Source organism: Rhopalosiphum maidis, chromosome 4, assembly GCF_003676215.2.
Source record: "Rhopalosiphum maidis isolate BTI-1 chromosome 4, ASM367621v3, whole genome shotgun sequence".
Classification (NCBI taxonomy): Eukaryota; Metazoa; Arthropoda; class Insecta; order Hemiptera; family Aphididae; genus Rhopalosiphum; species Rhopalosiphum maidis.
Genome location: NC_040880.1, coordinates 4,925,938 through 4,947,987, shown reverse-complemented (window position 1 = coordinate 4,947,987; position 22,050 = coordinate 4,925,938). Strand labels below are relative to the sequence as shown.

The window sequence follows — 22,050 nt, the reverse complement described above, 5'->3', positions numbered from 1 at the left end:
ATCTTGTTTTTTGAACGTTGAACACAATTATTTTAAATTGTATACTACTACTGTAATTCACCTATAATATGTCTATTGTATAAATCATGCTATTATAAGTTAATAATCCATAATAGAAACGCCCAGCTAAGACAAATATAGTAAACAATCTACGATTTTTTATAGATCCAATTTTATATCATTATTCAATATCATTATCTTTATAATAGAATAAATAGTGTTGGATTTATAGTTGAATTTACTGATACTAAAACATAACAACAAAACAATATTAAGTAAATAATGTATTATCTAAATAAATGTTTATAAAATACTTTAGGTTCTGAAAAACAAGATAATGGCGTACATAAATAATTATTTTAATAAAGACACATTGTAGGTATTTGTAATAATAAAATGTACCTCGGTATTGACTTAGAAAATAATAAATAATGTTAGTATTATTGTAATACATGATATTAATTTAAAGTTTAATAACTATTCCTTAACTTATAGTTATTGTTTTAAATTTTATTGGATGAGAAATCATTGTTTCATACAAAATTAATCGTTTTTATTCCTGATAATTCTTTGTAAAACAAATAATGCCTATTATTAAATTAAAATCAATTTATTTAATATCAAATGATTTATAATAAATCGTCAAAAACATTAAATATAGTTTTGACAATAGTTTCATAGTGTGCGCCAAATAATTTATTTGGAAGTATTTGTAAAACCGCTTTGTACTATGTATGGTAATAATTTGGAGAAATAAAGTACAGAATAATGTTATTATTTTTTACGGCAATCGAGTATCAATATCGGTCTGTTCAGTTTGTAATCAAAGACCAAACCTGATAATACCTTTGAATTTGATTTACTGTAAACATTTGTAAGCAGCTTAACAGTTTTGTAACAGGTTTTTCCACTCTCGAAAAGCAGATTCATTTTTTGGGATATTTCTTGGAAAAAAATAAAAAAGAATTTACCTTGTTGGGTGTCGGATTCCCTTTGTCTTCAAAGTACACATAAAAATAAGAGAGAGAGAGAAAGAGAGAGAAAGTAAAATCGTATTTATTTAGGCAAACAAAAAACTATGGAACCAAAGAAAATAGATTTTTTTTAACTTGACGCATCAAAAGAAAAAATAATGGATTTTATTCATCTATTATTACGCAATACCGGTTTTTTATCGAAAATGAATTGTGGACTTAGAATTTTGTCCAAACTATAACTGATAAATCTTTGATGTTGAACGAAACCTTTTCAAATTGTACAAGAAATATTGGCATTATTTTAAGAAAATTTGATTTGAATTTTGTCGAGTTGGTCACCACGAGTGCACATGACTTACAATATTATATCAAATTTATCTTTTCAAATTACATTCGGATTTTTTTTAAATAGTCTTATTTACTAGTTATATAAATAATTAATAGATATGGTGTTTTTGAAAATGTAAAATAACGCAGTGATTTTTTTTTCAAACATTTATTTTAAAGACTTGAAAAATATTTTACTATTTTTGCCCACTTGGATCAAAATATTTACATTCCTCCATTATGGCATGTTTAATTTATTGGTTTATTTACTTAAACCATGATAAATGTACGGTGCACCTATATATATATAATATTTAAACAGTATACAGTAGCCGCTAGTACATTATTTAAATGCGTTTCAGTTACCACGTACCAGGGTGAAATGTTGCGGTTGACCAAGGTCAGCAGATCCGAGATGGGAGCTTACCTGTGCATTGGGTCAAACGGAGTGCCACCGTCTGTTAGCAAACGCATCACGGTCAGCGTTCACTGTAAGTATAATATGGGTAGTTGTTAAGTTATTCATTGCTATCTGAACGTACTTTCGTAAATCAATTATCTGGAAATTAAAATATATCCTCCGCTGAATAAGTGTGATGTCTTCATGTCGAGAACCAAAATATTAATATGTTTCTGTGATAAGGTATTATATTAAAATATGGCTATACGCGATAAAAGTGATTGAAAATAGATATCGACGGCGGCGACTCGTTCGTCCAGTGGGTGTCGTGTTGTTCCATTACTCTACAATAATTCAAAGCATTCCTTACTCGAAGGGCGACAACGTGGACAACTATGTAATAACTACAACGACCGGTCTCTGCTCCGTCCAACCGCCAAACGGGCGTATATTATGGTGCGATTGAATTGGGTAAAGTGAATGGAAAAAAAAATAAACATCCGTTCGCGGGACGTTGTATACAAGTGCTGCGGGCGTACGGCTTTCGATGCACTTCTCATCCGTGGCAGGCGGCATGGGTGGGCGAGACCACGCGGGGACGTTGAATTAATGACGCGGACCGGCTACCGCAAGTCACTATATATACATATATATATATAAGCAATATTTATTGTATACATACACACGCAACCCGCCCACAGTCTTCGATGCGCGTACAATGCGTATATTATAAGAAGCCGTTCCCTTCCCAACAGTGATCGAGAATAAGAAGTCGGATGTTGTGTGGTACAATTAGGAAGTTTATACGAGATCTCGTTAAGTATAATATGGACCCGCACCACCGCCCAGATAATAGCGCGGGACAAAATTAAAACGAATACCCGTCGAGAGGGATTCGGACGATTTATTATTTCCTCGTCGTCGACGACTTACGAAAAATAGACTTATAGCGCGCGTGCGCATTTTGTCACGTTACGGACGAGTCTTGGGGTTTTCACCCTTCGTCGTCGTTGGTGTAATGTCGTTGAAAAAATACGGCTGTAGGTTCTGTAAGGTGGTGAGGACATAGATTATGAGAGTAAATATAAAATATAATATATTTACATTCGTTGCAGTTCAATTATTATCTTTTCGCGTATTTCCAAATGCTTATCGTATATTTCGGGTTTAGGTCACGCTTAAATACGAAATTACTTAATGAATTAATAAAATTAATTATTGTAAGTCGTTGCTCAGTACTAACCTCCCCAAGGAATTAATTTCAATACTTAAATATTATGCAGCCATCAGAGACGTTTTGTAAGTAAATCATTTATGACATTATTGTTTACTGATTTATTTATATTATGTAACCCTATTAAAATTGTACTTTAGGTGGTTCTACCCGAAGACTGACAGTCAGTTGTCTGTTGAACGTTATTTTGTGGTTGTCGAATTTGATTGTGTCGAGTTAATAAAGTTTTCAAAATCTCACAATTTGATTTCAAATAAATTATGTATACAAAATACTGAAAGTGCATTTTAATTAAACGCATAATGTTAATATAAACGTGCAGTTTAATAAGTGCACTATTAGTTAAAAAAAATAAAAATCAAGAATTGCTAAGAATGGGAAAATATGGAATTACGTCTTAATATTATCAAATTACGTTTAAATTATTATGTGTATAGAGACGTCACATATTTGGTTTCTAGAATATTTTCAATTGACTTTCATTCAATCATAATCGATATTATTTTTAATTACAATAAACACGATTTAAATAATTATGTATTTTTTATAAAATGTATTCTTAAATTAATTGATTAATAAACTAATTATCTGAAGGGTTTTATCACTAGAGAATACTCCTTACCGTGTATTCTTGTTATATATATATTATTATTGTTGTTGTTTTATCTGTATATCATCCCTTTTTTTGCGTATTGTTAAAAAAATACAGATTGTAAATTTTTCTTCAAAAAATAAAAAATAATTAAAAATAATTATAAATAATATGCAAAAATATTAAATTGCATGTAGTTACTTTTGAAGTACTTAATGTATAAATTGAATTCATGCACACCAATATACGTATACGTAAATATGTAATTCATTACTCATTATTTACAAAATAAACAAATAATTACATTTTTCATTTAAATTTGTTATGTGATATAATTTTTGGTTAGTAGTTGTAATAACCATTATAATCTAAAATTCTATTGAACCAAATTCTGATATATTTCTCAATTGCACAATTCATATAAACAATTTTTGCATTTTTCACATAATTTATTTTTTAAATAAAAATCACTGTGCTATTTTTAAATATAACAACTGTTAAAATAGCTTGGAAACGTTAGTTATAAATATTCACTCCAACTACCTACTCATAAAACTATGAAGCGGGAGAAAAATATTCCACGAATGTCGTACAATGCTTTATATAATTAAAATAATTTATAATATTCACGCAATAATTCAAGGCTGTTCAAAGTTAGTTATGTTAAAATATAGCTGATACATGAGAAACTTTCAGATCCAAAACAAAAATTCTTTAGTGGAGTAAAGAATATATAGAAACGCACTGAAAATAAGGGTTGAACTTTAAAAATATAAACAACAAAATTATAACTATAATAATTTCTCTTAGAACTAAAACGTTTTACATCACATAATATTAACTTGAAATATTTTATGTACCACTTATACGTTTTATTTTTCTTACTACTTGTAAGTCATAAATACGTAAATTTTGACGATAATCGACTGGTTTATATAAACATAATATATATTCACGAATGTACTTAGGTAGTGGATATTTGCCTTAACTTTTTTGTTTTGGTTGAAGGTATTTTTTGGTGGTTTTTATGATCTCTCGTTTTTCTTTTATATTTGTCCTACAAACTGATTTTACAATTCAGACCTACATAATATGTTAATGCTAATTTTTTTAAATAATATTTTTTATGTAATACAATAAAATAAAACATTCCTTTACAATTGTACAGACTTAGGACTAGCAATAAGTATTAATACTTTGAAATTCACTCATTATCTTTCTATACCTTAATGTATATATTAAATATGTATTTACAAATATTTTCAATATGTTTATAAAAAATTATAAATTTTAATCACTATTAAATTATCCAGGATTTGGTTATTTATAATATTACAAAAACTTTTTATGGTTTTAAAAATAAATATTTGTCACTTTTAATAATTTAAATACATATCTACCCATTCTACCCGTATTCTAAAAACTATTCTAGTCGTCTTATAAGTAATTTAATCACAATTTATAATAATTTTTGATTTTATATTATTAGTTAAATTATTATAAGTTTATTTTCGAACTCTTTCATTTTAAATATTATGTAACTAATAATTAGATCTTAACAATTGGCTACTACAGACATATCTATGGAGTGAGAGTAGTAATTTCGTTTTATTTAGAAAAATATCTAATTGTGGAGTAAGTAACACATTGTCGAGAGAAAAATGATGAATAAATCAAATATTCACTATGATTGTTTTTCTTCTATAAAATTGGTTTTATAATATTAAATATAAACATAGTATACACTGTAAACTATAAAATGGTACAGTCCATTTAAATTTTGAAAAAAATGTATGTGGGTTATTGCTCAATTTAAATTAAATCAGTTTTTAATGATTTACTATTTTTAATTCGTAATACGATTAAATTCATATTTATTTGTCGTAAACGAAAAGTATATTTAAGATGCGTAATATCTATATTCATTAGACGGCGCGTTATATAGTTAATTTCAATACACCGGAGAATAGGTTTCACCGTCGGTGTAGTAATCCACGCTGTTATTGGAATGAAAATAATATATTTTCATTACATTTTTGAAAAAAAAAAGAAGAAAGTATGTGTTCATTACGAATGATAATTTGGGGTATAATTTAGGGGTATGGGACTTAATCGTAGTAAAAAAAAAAAAAAAACTGTTGAAAAAAATAAAAATAAAAATTATGATATATTATTATAATTACTTTATTTCACAAAATTTACTATAATGATTTGCTAAATAAATAATATGTTTTGAAACTAATTCTTTCAAAAAAAAAAAAACAAAAAAAATTAGTGGTGGGTTAAATGGATAGTTTGTACATGCACAGGTCCGGAGTCAATGAGTATAATTTTCATAACAACGCATATATTCGCTCTTTTAAATCAGGTTCGCGTGTGGATCTTGAGTGATACGTGCTTGCGGGGATGTGTATCGTAATTCTTAATCACGTTAGTCCTGCCGGGCGTTCGCAGTCGGGTCAATTGATGGCGTTCCTCCGGCAGAGTGGAAAACTTTTTCATGCCGTTAAACGTTGCGCCTCCGGTGGGGGGAGGAGGGGGCGCACGTGCGACGACGACGAATACTCTCCGCGCCCGCTCACGGACTATGTGTATACCCCCCAAATCCGGGTTCTGTATTCCACTTACGCGTCGTGCACGTTAAAAAGATTTCCGTGTTCGGCGCTCGCTGTTTAATTGTTATAGCCCGTATATGTACGACGCACATCTAGGCGCGGTGGTGCTGTGTATACGATGATCTCACCTCACCCCTTCCCGGCCGTAACCTGTTCGTCCGCTGCTCTAGCCCCCGCCGTCTTGTTGTCAAAACGCGAATCTCAACCCCGTTACACGCGTCCCCGGAGACCACGGCCGATCTGCCCATAATGCTATACCGCCGCCGTCGCCATGTATCTACATTCTACACTACTAACCCCAAAGATCGTTTAGAAGCGCGCGTGTTTCGTTGTCGAAACTTAACCGTACGCGAGTTACACATAATATTATCATTTTAATATTACCACTGCGGTTATTATCGTTTGTCGATCCAGTCGACAGATATTCCGATTCGGACAACGGAATCATTACGCGTAACGATTTTTCGGCACGACTTCGGTACTTTGTTGGGGTACATATACGCGAATTAAAGCACAATCCCGCACGGCGTCTTCGTTAAACGTCGATTTATGTACAGGTGGTGTGCGACTGTGTTAATAGACCAGCGGTTCATGTGTACTCTCACGCCAATCGGATTTAGACATTCCGCTGCTTATTACATTCTGTATGCTTACATATAGTAGGGAAGAAATCGTCTGTTCGATTTGCTACACCTGATTAATGAGATCGATGTTATAATGTCAAGGTCATATGATTTTCATCGTTATAAAACATCATATATTTTTTTTTTTGACTTTATAAATAGGTACCAATATACACTTAAAACGTATCAATAAATACATAAAAATGAATATTTATACGGACAGATTACATTTTTTTCATATGTTTATATTTTTATTCTACGTTCTTTCGTTTTATTGACTCGTTTGGTTAATGAAATTAAATACTCTGATCCCAAAACGAGCCGATAAGTGGCGATTACTATATAAATGTGTATAAACGCCAGTTCTTGTTGCGGACAACAAGTGTGTGACGGTTAAACGCTTACTGTTCGCGATATGCTTGGTAAGGTTTTTTATACTTTTTTGTTTTCATGTTCCGTTTCTAAACCGTTAACCATATTATCATAATAAAATTGTTATTGCATAAAACAAGTAAATATATATATATATTATGTATGCATAAGTGAGCTTGTACATATATAAGAGGCGGCGGCGTCTAGTCAGGTGGTCTATTACCACCTCCGACGTCGTTTTATTACGTTTTTGGTGGCTGTGAAGGGCGGGTCACGCGTCACGTCCGTTATGAATGGTCTTGGTTTCGCCGGCGCCCGCACGTCAGATATTTCATCCACCCTTTACCCGGACGTTTCCTATTCACGCAAACACTATCACAGTCATACGCATATATAATGTTAGTGAACACAGTGTGTGTAATACTGTGGTGTATACAATATATATGTATTATCTTTGTGGCGGCGGCGGCATACAGCCGCAGCCGGACAAGGCTTGTAAACGGGGCGAATTGATAAATTGCCGGCGAGACGCGCGAGAGACGTGGCGCACTTTCACTTCGGTCTCGGTCTGGTTGCGAGGGGCGCAGAGGACGAATAAGACTTAAGTTGTCCCCGCGACTCGTCCCGTTCATCGCCACACCAGCAAATTAATAATTAAACGGCGCTATGTCAAATTACCGTATTAAATAAGCCTCCGCCATGCATAGATAATAATATATAACATTATTATATCATATATTATACACGTATACACATTGGGATAACATAAAAAAATAAGTGTGTTTACCATTCGGTGAGGTGATGGAAGAGTTTTCCATAGGATCGTCTATGCTTCCCGATGGCTTTTACCGCCCCCCCCCACCCGCTGAAAATCCCGTGAGCGAGTCGTCTTCGAGGGAAATTCGAAAAATCTCTTCCCCGATAAAATGTAATCAGAGTACTATCCGATACCCAATCGATTTATAACTCCACAATCTTGATCGATGCCACTGTTCGAAAATAAAATATAAGCAATTAACTTTACACCGATCGAAAACAGTATAGTAAGCCAGCCGTGTATGTAATACGCTACAAATATAATAGGTCTGACCCTGTTGTTTTAGCGGTATTGTCTGTTTGCTGTGTCGATATTAAAACACCGGTTAACGTTATAGCGTACAATATTCCGATACTGTCAATTCAGTTTATTTACCGTTACGGTAAACAATTTCGATAGGTAATTTATATCATACAATAACAGCATATCGGGTTGTCGACATATTATTATATACTATAATAAGTTTAATTAGTTTTGTTCTATTTACCCACCGACCTGTTCACAGAACTTTATCGCTTTAATATGCATATGACTAGATAGTAGTAATATGAACTCGTTGCGTTCTCTTTATTACTGCAGCATGTCATTGTTCTCCGAGAAACTATCAAAAATATTAATTGTAATTTCAATGAAATTGAAAAACAGAAAAAGCTTGGAAACGATTTTTTTTTTAATGATTTCTCATAGTAATTACTATCGTTGAAGTATCAGCTGTACAAAAGTTACTAATGATAGAAGTAATTTTTTTTCTTAAATTTAAAAAAAAGTATATTGAAAAATATTCTTTGTTGACACGCGGTCCTTAGGGATATCCGATATCTGTACGACTACTTAAAGATTAAACGTAAACTCTAACTATAAAGAATGTTGTCAACGATGACCAACAGGATTTTTGGATTTTCATTTCGTAAGTAGAATAAACGATAAGTACGGCCCAATGTAATACCAACGCCCCTTTTTATTTTCCCTAATAAAAAGTGATCTAAGTGCATTGCAGTTGTATACGTCATAAACCGTAACTCCTTAGTGCAGAAAAAATAAACAATTTCTTACATACAAATCTGCATTCTTAAAATATGAACAGACAGTAACATTTAATTATTATGAACTATGTTATATATTCCACTTCGATTGGAATAAGTAAAAATAGTTAATAGTTGTATGGTCATGTAAGGTTGATATTTCATACAAATTTTAGATATTTATATTTTTGTAAAACACAAATTCTTATAATTTTTATAAAAAAAAAACTTTATTAAAATATTGATAAACATATTTTTTATTTTTCTTGTACCAAAATTGTAACCATACGCAGTGAATAAAATAATTTCATCCGTCTTATTGGTCGTATCATTCCAAAATATTTAATTCGAAACGTGTTCATCGCCAAAATTATTATAGTCTCTTGTGTAATATTATTCCAGCCATTTTATTACTGAACATACGTGTATCGTGCCATTAAAAATTTATCCATACCAGTATAAAATGCAAATATAGTTACAATATAAATGATAGCCTTTACTTATCAGATTCATATTTTTTTTCATAAATTTAAAGAAAATCTAGTAAAGGTTGCACATTTTTAGAGCTTATGTACATAATAACTATTAACTATACTATAATGTTTTAAATGTCTTTAGCCTTTCACTTCTTAGTGAGCGCACAAAGATTTTGCTTCATAAGGTTCCATCGATTGTCTCGAAATGTTATTTTTTATTTCAATTACTTCAAAAAAGAAAAAAAGCTAGGCGATTTTGGATTCAATTTTTGAGGTTTTTTTTATTTTATTACACATACATCGAAAAATTCAATATGTTTCAATAATTATAAACAAAAAAAAAAAAAAAAACACAGAAAGAGGAAAAATATTTTGATAAATAACATATTTTTCAACATAAATATTTGTACGAATTTCAATTCACTACAATATTATTAATTTTAAAAATATTACGCTTAATTACTAATTTATTTAGTTTTTCCTGAATATTTTGATTATTGTTTTTTACTCAACAAAGTACAACATAAGATACTACTAAAACCTACGCATTAAGTTAAAGATTGAATCATTTTTATTTATTTTTTTTTTTGGTAAAAAAATACTTATACATTCTCAGAATCTAAAATTAATTCCACGTACAATTCTGTAATATACTATTACGTTAATATAATATGGTAATCTCATTGTTAAAAAGCTTAATGGGATACGTTCTAGTTTTTGATTGTAAAACAAAACATTAACACCACAAAGCTTCGTGAGGTATGCACAAGTATTTTTAGACACGGGAAAACGTTCATATCAATGTCTGGGACCGGCGCAACTTACCTACATGTTTCGAGATGGCTGTATTCGTATTATTAAAGTTATTAAAAATTCGTAAAACTGATTTTGATTAAATAGTTGACACCGCGTGTAGACAACAAAAGGATAAACGTCAAGGGAAAACTTTGTCAAATCTTTTTAAATTTACCATAATAGCTCTATTAAAACCTTAAAGAGATAAAACTTATAATGCTGTTTGTCGGAAACTTTTGAAGTTTCGTTAGATCGACAAAAACTTCAAATTAAACACCGTTTTCGCCGGTAATATACAGCCGTCATGTGCCCACAAAACTAATTTTGAGAAAATAATATTTCACTAAAATGTATGTATATATATATATACACACACACACACACACACATACATTTCTATACATTGTATTTAAATATTCTTCTTCTCGCTGATGGTATCCTCAAATTATTTGTGTTGTTTTTATTTTCATAACCCCGTCGTCGAGACTCGCGGACGACCGAGATTATTTTTCGCCTTTGTATAATCCGCGGTTTACGGCATATTATAAAGCAGGTAATATTATAATGTAAATGTTTTTATTTTATTATTTTTTTTTTCATTCGTTGCTTTTAAGTTAACGTGTAGTGTGCATACTTACGTATACGAGTATGCTTTTGTTGTTTCACCACCACTCTCTCCGGTTCGCTCTCATTTATTCTCTGCCACCGATACGACGTCGACGACGACGACGACGACGACGACCTTCATTACTGTTTAATCGGTACCGCCGAACAAAGTTTCGCTCGCGGGGTTAATATACAGTGTGGGTAGGGAGTAAGTCAATCGAAAATCCAAAAAGTTTCGTATACCGCGGCGATTTTCTCCGCGCGCGCGTTAAAACTTTATCGCCCCGTAATCTCGCTCGACTCTGGGGGTAGTTTGGAGAGGGTACGAGCAAGATGAATCTTTTGCCGGCGCGCTTGACGACGCGCGAGTGCTTACGCATTGTTATAGGTATACACGTCGTATATTATAATATTATTATATTAAATCGCTGCGTACACGCATACAACACGCTCGTGCCTCACTGTGTACACGCGTATATTACTCGAATTATACGCTTCCGGTTGACAATCGTTGGCGAAACAGGTAAAAGAAGATGGTGGTGGCAATGGGATTTATTTGACACCACCGCCTCTGAACGGGGCTTACCCCGTGGCTAAATAATTAATTTTTCCGAATCATTCAATCCCGCGGAATTTATTATTACGAATAAACTGTGTAAAATATTATAATATGGTCGGTACAATACATACACGACCGTGTCTGCATAACCGGTACTCATGGAGTTATGGTTTAAAACAATATTCATGGTAAACGTCGCAGCGTATTAATATAAATATTTATTTTACTATTATATTCACAAAAAAAATATGTTTATAGTCACGTGGCGATGATTTTTAATTTGCATAATTTTAACACCTGAAATTGGTATGAATTACTAAAATATATTCAAAACGAATCGTTTAATCAATATTTTAAAATAATATCCATTTACTTCTAATCAATTAACATTTTATTTTAATATGCATTGTACTTCTCATTAGTTATAAATTTCAAAATAAAGAACACAAAGAATTAATATTGTATTTTGTACTTTGCAGTCCATCCAGTGATTTCTTCGCCTAGTCAGTTGGTTGGTGCTCCGAAGGGCACTGAAGTTAAGTTAGAATGTAATGTCGAAGCATTCCCAAAGTCTATAAATTACTGGGTCCGAGAAAGTGGTAAGTAGTTTTAACCGTATCAATCGTATTGATATTTATTATTATTATTTTTCCATTATACTTACGGTTATGTCATTTTATATTGAACATATAGTACATCATTAAACTATAATGTTTTGCGCAATGCTATATGAAACCGAAAAACAAATTGCATCTCGTGAGTCGGCTTGAAAAAGCCAAATTAATTTATTACATTGGTTTTTGGCATAATCCTTAGGGTCTTAATCTGGGTTCAAAAAGGCTACGATTCGCAAAACGCTCTATCTATAAGGTCTACACTGTCCCATTCGTATTATAACGACAGGAATAGCTTTCAAATAAATCGAAGGAACTTTGTAAATGTTTTCATTCTCAAAATTAAAAATAATCCTTATGGACATTGAATTAAACGTAAATTGAATGCATATAAGTCATATAAATATATCAAATAAAGTCTATACGTACTTGTACCTTGGTGAATATTTATATTAAATATATTTTTGATATGTGCATATTTAATAAAAATGTTATTATTTTTTAAAAAAAAATAATAAAAACAATTAACTAACTTTATATTTATATTGTATAATCAATGAGAGTATGATTGTGCATTAAAAATCATATTGATTTTACAAAAAATACGTATACACATTGTAATATAAACACTGTAAGTATTTCATTTGAAATATGGTTTTCAATAAAATTATTTAAATTGTAAAATAAATTATTTGATTTTTTTTATTTAAATGATATATTTTTAGAGTTTGTTTTTTTAATGAAATTACCGCTTTATGATTTGTTGGGTAAACAGTTTCCATTTTGTATTATTTCTTGTATTTAACGAATGAATTCTAAAAAAAAAAAAAAAAAAAAAATTAATTTTCATTCTAGAAATATTAACTAGTTTTCCTCAGATCTCCATAGTTTCCGTTAAATATTTACAACATACTTGTGGATGGTACATAACATATTAGTTTTTTTTTAATATTTAAAATGACGTTTATAATTAATAATTTATTTACAATAACGTCATGTCAAATATAAAACCATTTTACATTTGAAACTTTCCAGAATCTGTTAATAATAATGATTGAATGACAAATATGTACCTACCTAACTAGTCACATTAAACTTCACAGTTTGAATAGAAAACTTAATTCACATTAATATACAGATATTATATTAAAATTTTAGAATCCAAGTATAATTAAGTGGTTTGAGTAAACGACAAATACATATTTACGTAAATGTTAATAACTACATCGTGTCAAAACCGTTATGTTGAAATATAAACAACACCTATTCAATAAACATCACTTACTAAAATATCGTAGAATAATTGTGGTGATATTAGTGTTAAGCAATAAATTACAAATATTTAATACGGGAATAATAATTAAAAGTTATGATTTTATTTCTCAACTACGAATTAAAAATTATAAATTATACTTTTTCTTTCGTGTTTTTTAATAACAGTTTATCTGCATTTAAACATCATAAAAAAAGTTTTTATTCCAATGCTATGCTAATAAAATGGAATTTTGAATTGTTTTAATTCGTGACATCGTCCGTTGGGAGTTCACTGCCGTATTAAAATTATGAATGCGTTTTACAATGAATAAAAATCTCTATATTGTAATAACACAGAATATTTTTGGTACCGTTGGCATTGCCGAAGGCTGATATTTATATATTTATATAAGCCACTCAAGTAGATATATTTTTATCGATTTACCCGTTTTTTGCAGATTTATTTTTACTTGGTCGAGGTGGATTATAAGAGAGTGAATGCCGTGAAAAAATTGGGAAAATAAAAGAAAGTTTGTTTTAATATTTATATTTATATATTTATTATATATTTATTTGGCCGAGAAAGTGGTTAAGGGACTGGCGATGACAGCTTCTTGGCTAAAAACCAGTCCTCCTTCCTGGGATCATTTATGGCTTTGCCAAAATACCCTCGGTCATGTTTTTAATCGACCTCACACCACCGTAGGAATATTAAGTAAGCTCACGCCCGCCTAGCTGTCCCTGTTTAATTATTGAAGCCAAGAATATTTTATTAATATTTTTGTCGCTTCAGATTCATTCAAGTTCGTGAGTGAGAGTGAGCGAGGGAGAGAAATACGTCGTTACTACACCGACTCCATTGTTTATTCTTTTTATTTGCCACCCTACGTCTTCGCCCTCGTTTGGTAGCATCATAACAATACCGTAAAAATAAAAAATAAATGTAAAATATAAAATACTCTAAAAGTCTAGAACGTCAATATTATGTTTTCATAAAAAACGTTCTGTGGTTTGTTATCACTGAGTACACTTTGATTCTCGATTTGTAATATACATAATTCAGTCTATAGGCATATTTGTGTACAACTCTATGCATACAACATGTATCATAAGTCCGGTATTACCCTAATTATCTCGGTGCAAATCAATATTATATCTGACTGCGATTTTTCCATCAGCTCATTAAATTAAAATTTCTTAATCGTTGAAAAACCGGAATTTAAATATTCTGATATATTGTCATTGCTTGACTGAGATCTATACTTAGGGTGCGGTACTGGACTTTTAAACATACTACCGTGTGTGTATTTATACACATACTGTATGATATCTGCACTTCTTAACGAGAATAATTATAGGTAGTATAATGTTTTATCTGGTATTGATAGTCTTAAAGTTGAATGTTATATTTGATACTGTTCACCCAATTATTCATTTTTTTTTTTTTTATTATCAATATCACATTGATATCACGAAATCTGATAATACATTTTGGTTTATTATTGTAGCCGTCAAACATTAGATTTCATTGAAGATTCCATTCAGGTCATGGTCATGCTGTGACATTATCTCGTCATGATTTCTTTTTTTTATGATACCTAACACGAATGCATTTTTAATATAGCTGAAACTTTATTATTAGAATTATGGTGGATTTTACAATTTGCACGAATTTCAGACCTGATTATTTCTTGGCTATTATATCTTGAATATATACCTGCTTTCTGTGAATAGCTGAGCCACAAGCGTATTCTTTGTGCAAAATAAAGCCCCAAACAATATTGGAAACCTTTGGAAATTGGCTTTTGGCCATAGACAATATACAATACACGTATGCCGTTTAGATACGTTTTCGTACATCTATATGCGATATTATTATCTTATCTAACATATTATTTATATTCTACACACTAAAAAGAAAGTGTTGACTTGTATTTACCCTTGGATTTGTACTAAATATGTTAACATTTACTGTTCTTATAAATTAGTGGCACGATCTTTTTCCATTAAAATAGTATAACTTAATTTTAAACAGTTGATTAGTTGATTGTCGCGATATAACTGAATCTATTACATTATATTATTTCACTATAATGCAATGCAACTAAATTAACAAGTAATAATAATGGAAATTATAATATACTTTTTTTTTAGTCAGTGTTGAATTAAGGTGGGTATGTAAATAATGATCATAATAAACTAAATAAACGATAAACATAACATGGCGGATTTATTTTGAATTTATTATATTTAATAAGGTTTTAGATTTAAATCATATATATTTTATAAACATTAAAAACAAACAAAACATCGTTTAATTTATAATTTGTAAATACTATAAATAATCAATTTAGTCATTTAAAATTTTAAAGCTGTTTGCAATCAAAATCTAAAAATTTAACTTTGCACAATACTAAAAACCAAAAATTCAATCGGTTGACGATTATAATTATTATTATATATATATTATTAAGCATATATTAATGTATCTTATTAGTTTAATTTGTTATCATTATTATAATATACTTGTATTTATACAATTTATCAGTCAATAAAATAAAATACATAAATGAGTAACTATTCTGTTTATAATTATAATAAATTATGTTACAATTTATAACATATCATAAAAATCAATTATGTCTTATAAGATGTTTTTCTAGATTTTTCTTTCCATCACTTTAATACGAGTACGTCTCAAATAGTCACTCACTTACATTCTGTATTCACACAATATTTAAAAATAATTCTCCGTTATTGTAAATATTTTAATAATTATAAACATTTAAAGTTTTTTTTTCACGAATACTGTATTGAATATAATATTATTGTATAATATGTGTAGCCTAGCCATGTATATATTTTTTTAATGCACTTAAAATTCCAATGTATTCATCCACATATTAATAACATAAAATGTATATAAACATAAATACGAATCTGTACAATAAAAACGACAAACAATTGCGTGGCACATACACATACACACACATACATACAAACATATTTGACGTACTTTTTAAAAACCTTTGTACCAATTTATTTTGATATAATCGCAGTAGTCGATCGAAACACGTTCTACAGAGTACAGTTTGCCACGAAATTTAATCAAACGAAGCGTATCGCACGAAGTTTTGTATTTTATGAATACAACAGCATAATATTACAACAGTGGGTATCTGAAAGCATTTGATTCGATAACGTTTTAAACGCGGACGCCGAATTCCTAAGCAATTCGTTTTGATTAAGACTCATAATCTGTACAGACAGACCGGTACCACGCAGGTATCGTTCCCGTTTTGACGCGTACCTGCATAATTTATAATAATAATTTATAACGCGTGTGCGACACCATATTATTATGTTTACCGCGAGTCGGCGGCGGCGGAGGACGAAACGAGATGCATTCACCAATACCCGCCGTAGTCCGGAAAACAAAAGACGTTTTTCACCCTTGGTCGTAGATTTTGTGACTCTTATCTCGCATGCACGCGAGTGAGTGTGGAGTGTACGTTGTAGCGTCGTTGGTGTATAGAGGTCTCCGTCACGCGTGGTATAGTTTTAGTGCAGCGAGACTGCGGACGAACGACCACGAAGCGTCGTTGTATACGACGGACGATAAAACCTCCCTCGGGACGTTTCTCGCGTTTGCTTTTTGCATCTGGTTTGGTTTCATTGCAGTCTTACGGTTTATAATAACGTACAATGTACCACATGGCTTTCGCGATATTATGTATACATCTCCTGTAATACATCGTCTTGGGACCTATACATGTATAGTACTATATACATTGTATAGCCGTTACCGCCACGATTTTACTGAGAATTTCTTAGTCGCGATGAAAAGAAGAGTAGCAATCGAGCTTGGACTCGATGTATAGGTATAATAATTATGGTATTATTTAAAAAGCTCGAAAACCAAAGACTTTAAAAGCGTTGATGCAAACACTCGCGTACGACGATGGGAGGAGAAGAAAATTAATGAGTCGTTATATTGATGTAACCACTTAGATTTCCTCTCTTGAAAAAGCAAATAACGATTGAATTATGATGACGATATATTTTTTTTCATATTTTAAAATAAAAGTTTACTTCAACTCTCTAATAAGAAATATCGTTTTTACAAAAATACCGATTTAATAATATTGTTATAACTGATTACGTATGTTAGTGCAGTAGTGTCAATTTATCACCTATACGATGCTCCGTCTTATCCTTTTTATTAATAAAAATAAAATCGTTCTTACGTGCATCTGACATTTGTGGCTAAGTCTTCTGTTTAAACACTTAAATTTATCATCTGTGTGATCAGCAATAATACCAAATCAATATTGGTTATATCGTGTTATTATATATATATTAAAATAATTAAAATATAATAATATAATATAGTTCACCGTTGAAAAATTAATGATTATTTTTGTTTTTGTAGGTGATATGGTAATAACAAGTGACAAATATCAGACGAACAGCACGCAAAAATCTATATTCGAGGATCAAATGGTGTTGACCATAAAATCGGTAGAGAAGTACGACTTGGGGTCGTACAGGTGCATAGCTAAGAATTCTCTCGGCGAAGTAGAAAGCAGCATCAGATTATACGGTAAGTAATTTTTAAGCGTCAAAAAATCATAGTATTTGTCACCGACACAGGAAAAATTATGGTAGAAAATAAAAGGACAAATAAATGACGTGTTAATAGCTGTTAGGTAATTTGAAGAGGGAGCATATTATATTAACGTTTACTCTCGAAAACTTATCCGTTAGCATTGAGATGAAAAAAATCATTTTTCTGCGTTACCATATGAATAAGCGACCTGCGTCCTGTTGCATGAAAACTTTTGGGTCCGACACCCCATTTAATCAAAAACCATATCAGTTACCATCTATTATAAGTGTCCTTTGTGTTGTTTTTTAGACAAATAACACGATGTGATATTATAATATAGCCACGTTTCGTGTTCATAGTGTTATTAAAAGTTTTACTATGACTAATAATATTTTGAAATTTATATTCGTTTCGTTACAGACATGACTATCCGACCTTATGGTGCAATCCTAAGGGAATAGACTACAAGATTATATAGGGTTTAATATAAAGTGGATTGTATTAAAAACTAGTTAGGAGATTTTTAAAATATTATATTATTTTCAATTGTATTAATTCAAAAGTCGAAAATATTTTGAATTTTTTATTAATAATTACATCAACAATTTATTTTTTATTGGTTCTTAAATGACATCTACAAGATATCAATTATTTGTCTTTCGAATTTTTTGGTATTATTCTCGATAAGTATGATTTTTTCTGGTTCATCAATCTATATTTTTTAGGTATTTAATAAGATAATAAAATTGAAATTTTGTAACAATTTTTATTTATTTTAACATTTCTCATGATAGATATATAACCTGGGAGGTAAATTAAATGACGAACACAATTAGGCTCTATCAAGCATATCAGCTATAAAACTGCAGACGTACTTGGACAATTAAAAAGCTACAGTTTTGAAAAAGGGACGTACTAGGGAGACGCCCATACAACAAAAAACTGTTAATAGTAATTAAATAGCAGTTAAATGCATAACTAATGTTGGTCAATTATATTAATCAGGTTTTCAACTATTAAACTGTATATATTTATTATTATATTTATATCTCGAAAATGTTACAATCACTACATGTTTGGTATTAATTATTATACTTATTCATTTATATTAAAAAAATGTTTGAAGACGTGGGGGAAGGACTATCTAGTGATAGCATTTCATTGTGAATTGAATTATATTATTATTAATTTAGTCTTGTGGTTATTGTTATCTGAGCCTTCTGATAGAGGACTAGAATAATACATTTTTTTAAATTTAAACACACCGATTGTAGTGCCATAAATATATAATATTAAGATGATTTTTAAGGTAGGTCGTGGTAACATCAATATTGACATGAGAACAGAACTATCACTTTTTATCAGTGTAATTGGTTACATGCATTTTTGGATGCGTTGGTTGGTCAGTGTAATAAGTATTAGAGAGCGTTGGAGATACGTAGTCCATGGATAACCGGCTAATATTAAGGAGATACCGGAGTACTAGTTCTTAACCTGAAATCACAACAAAGTTTAAAGGATCGTTCGTTTAAATAGGATTTGAAGAAAATATACTAAAAAGAGTACAAAACAACTTAAGCTTGAATAGTAAGCCAGGGTGTTATACTTTGCGATGGCCTGTGTAGAATATATAAAAATTATAAAAAATTGAGTTTTTTTCCGATGGGTAATAGATACAATTATATGAGTATAACCGATATTATTGATATTATGTTACTGAGTGAAATTCTCAAAAACCAAATCACGCATCGAGAATAAAATGAGTGGGAAAACACTTTGATTATCAGCCAACATTGCGCTGTGAAAATTATAGTAATTGGTTTCTCTTAAATATCGTTTGGGTTAGCGTAGCCGATTTGGATAGTATTTACTTAGGTTATAAATCGTCAAACACCATATTTGTTTTCGTTTGCAGAGATACGGGGTCTGGATGACAACGAAGATGACGAAATCAGTGACCTGTCGGACCTTTATCCGGAATCGTACACAGAGACTCATCACATTTCAGGTGGTAGTGGTGCAAGTGGAAGTGTAGGTGGTAATGGAGTTAGTGGAAATGGAGTAGCTGACAACAGAAATCGGACCAAGCATAGGCACCATACGGACTCATATTCACCCACGCCCAGTCCAAGCGCATCTACCCGTTTGATTCCGCCTTTCTACCGGACTATCGAGTATCTCTGACACGCGGTTACCGTCTGGTAAGCACGCGATGAGCGTATGCCAGACGAGCGTGACGCACGTGGTTCTTCCTAATTGGCGTTCGTCGACACTGATACGACTAAGCCACAAGTACACTCTACCACCGCGTTCTGTTACCGTCGAGGATTAACGAAATCGCGATAATAACAAAATATATAATAACAAACAATACAACCTTAAAAAACCAATAATCATTTTAGACCCATATTCTGCCTTTGTCCAAATCTCGTAACGCGTGAATATATGTTAAACCTTTCGCCAAACTACCTATACCTATATCTACCCATAAATACATGCCGACTTCCCATTGTATAAAATCTAGTGAATTACCAACAAAAATGCGTCTATGTGCTAGGTTGTTTGAAAATGTACGCGCTCAATATATTAAGAAATACCCAGATAAAATTTGTTGATTTTGGTTCACCTATAACGCAGTTAGTAATTTATTTATATTAACATAAACAAGATATGATTTCCAGTATAGTAAAATAAAATTAAAATCGATATCTCAAAATATTCTTTAGAAGTATTGTTAAAATCGCAATTATTTTATCAAATATAAATTAATATAATAACTAAACAACTCGTGTGTATTAATTTTTGTTTGAAAATCAATAAAAAAATGTTATGAAAACTTTTGAATTGATTAAGTTAGCTTTTGAAGATAGTTCTTTAAGTTGATATTTAACTTTTTCCTAGCTTAAGTTTCTCGCGTCCCAAATTTTATAAAATCCTCCTATATTCGCTAGACTTGTACTACCGTTACTTTTTATTATTCCCAAGACTGAAACTACCCTCAAATTCTAGGGATTTAAAAAAGATTATGACGCAATTCGTAATGTAATAATATGGATTAAATTTATAACTTTGGCAAAAACATAAAAGTATTTTCATAGGACTCGAGGACCGTTAAAAACAATGATTTAAAGTTAAAAGACAATATTTTGAAGATGACTCATCCAAATTGATTATAATTTTCAACAACAATGCATAATAATTTGTCCTGGGTATTTTTTGAGCGCACCTTGTATGTAGTACGATGTCGGGGATCATCGATCTGGTGGATTTAAAATGTTTTAATGTTTTTAATTTGTATGCGTTTCTCTGAAACTCTCTAAATATACCGATTCAACAACGCCAAACGTAACGCTGCCTCCCGGTGTTATTATTTTAATACTACAACAATAATGTAATTTAGGCGCCTATGTATTGAGAATCTTAATGCAATTATCCCGGTCTCCAGACTTCGTGTTCCTCTTTCACAGGTATGCATAACATAAAATTATGTAATAAGTTTAACAATTTGTTGTGATTACTCATTATTACGATAATTATTAAAACAAAATTACTACTATTATTATTATTTTTATTATTATTATTACGTGTATTATATTATAAAATTATAGAATATATTAATACTTAAAGAAGAATAATTGATATAAGATTGTCTGAAAAGAAAATATAAGATTACACCATTTCCATAAATTGTACAATGTTATTATTTTGGAGTGCTTGTCTTTTCAGCTGACCAGTATAGAAATGAGATCCGAATCACCAGCATTCAAGATAACTCTGCTGTCGTTAAAGCTATTATACGAGTAGGTCTCGAAGCGGATCATCAACCCGATCATCCATAAAATGTATAGTAAAATAAAAAAATTCAGCTAATGGTGGTTGCTTTTCATTAAGCATTAATGTTACACTCATTAAAACTAGTGTTACTCATTGTATTATATATAATAGCCGTCTGTAAAACCACTAACACCAAAACGCGTAAATGTGAACGATAGCTGTGTTCAAGACCATATTCCAGTTTTATGACTGCTTGTGTTTTTTTATACTTTACAGGAAAAACGATAAAAACCTCATCAGTTTTTAAATATTTTTATCATATAATAATATATTGAAAATCGTAACCCCTCCCCCAAATTCAAAATTAAAAGTATCAGGTAATAT

General features: G+C 30.8%; 1 protein-coding gene across 1 annotated transcript in view; it reads left to right on the top strand.

Annotated features, from left to right (window-relative positions):
* Nucleotides 1-21,469, top strand: part of LOC113560316 (lachesin-like) — an 86,309-nt gene extending 64,840 nt beyond the window's left edge. Inside the window, 4 exon segments of the mRNA XM_026966100.1 lie at nt 1,667-1,795; nt 11,895-12,014; nt 17,716-17,886; nt 19,808-21,469. Coding sequence (XP_026821901.1) covers nt 1,667-1,795; nt 11,895-12,014; nt 17,716-17,886; nt 19,808-20,076 — 689 coding nt within the window. The 3' untranslated portion in view covers nt 20,077-21,469.
* The last annotated feature ends 581 nt before the right edge of the window (nt 21,470-22,050 follow it).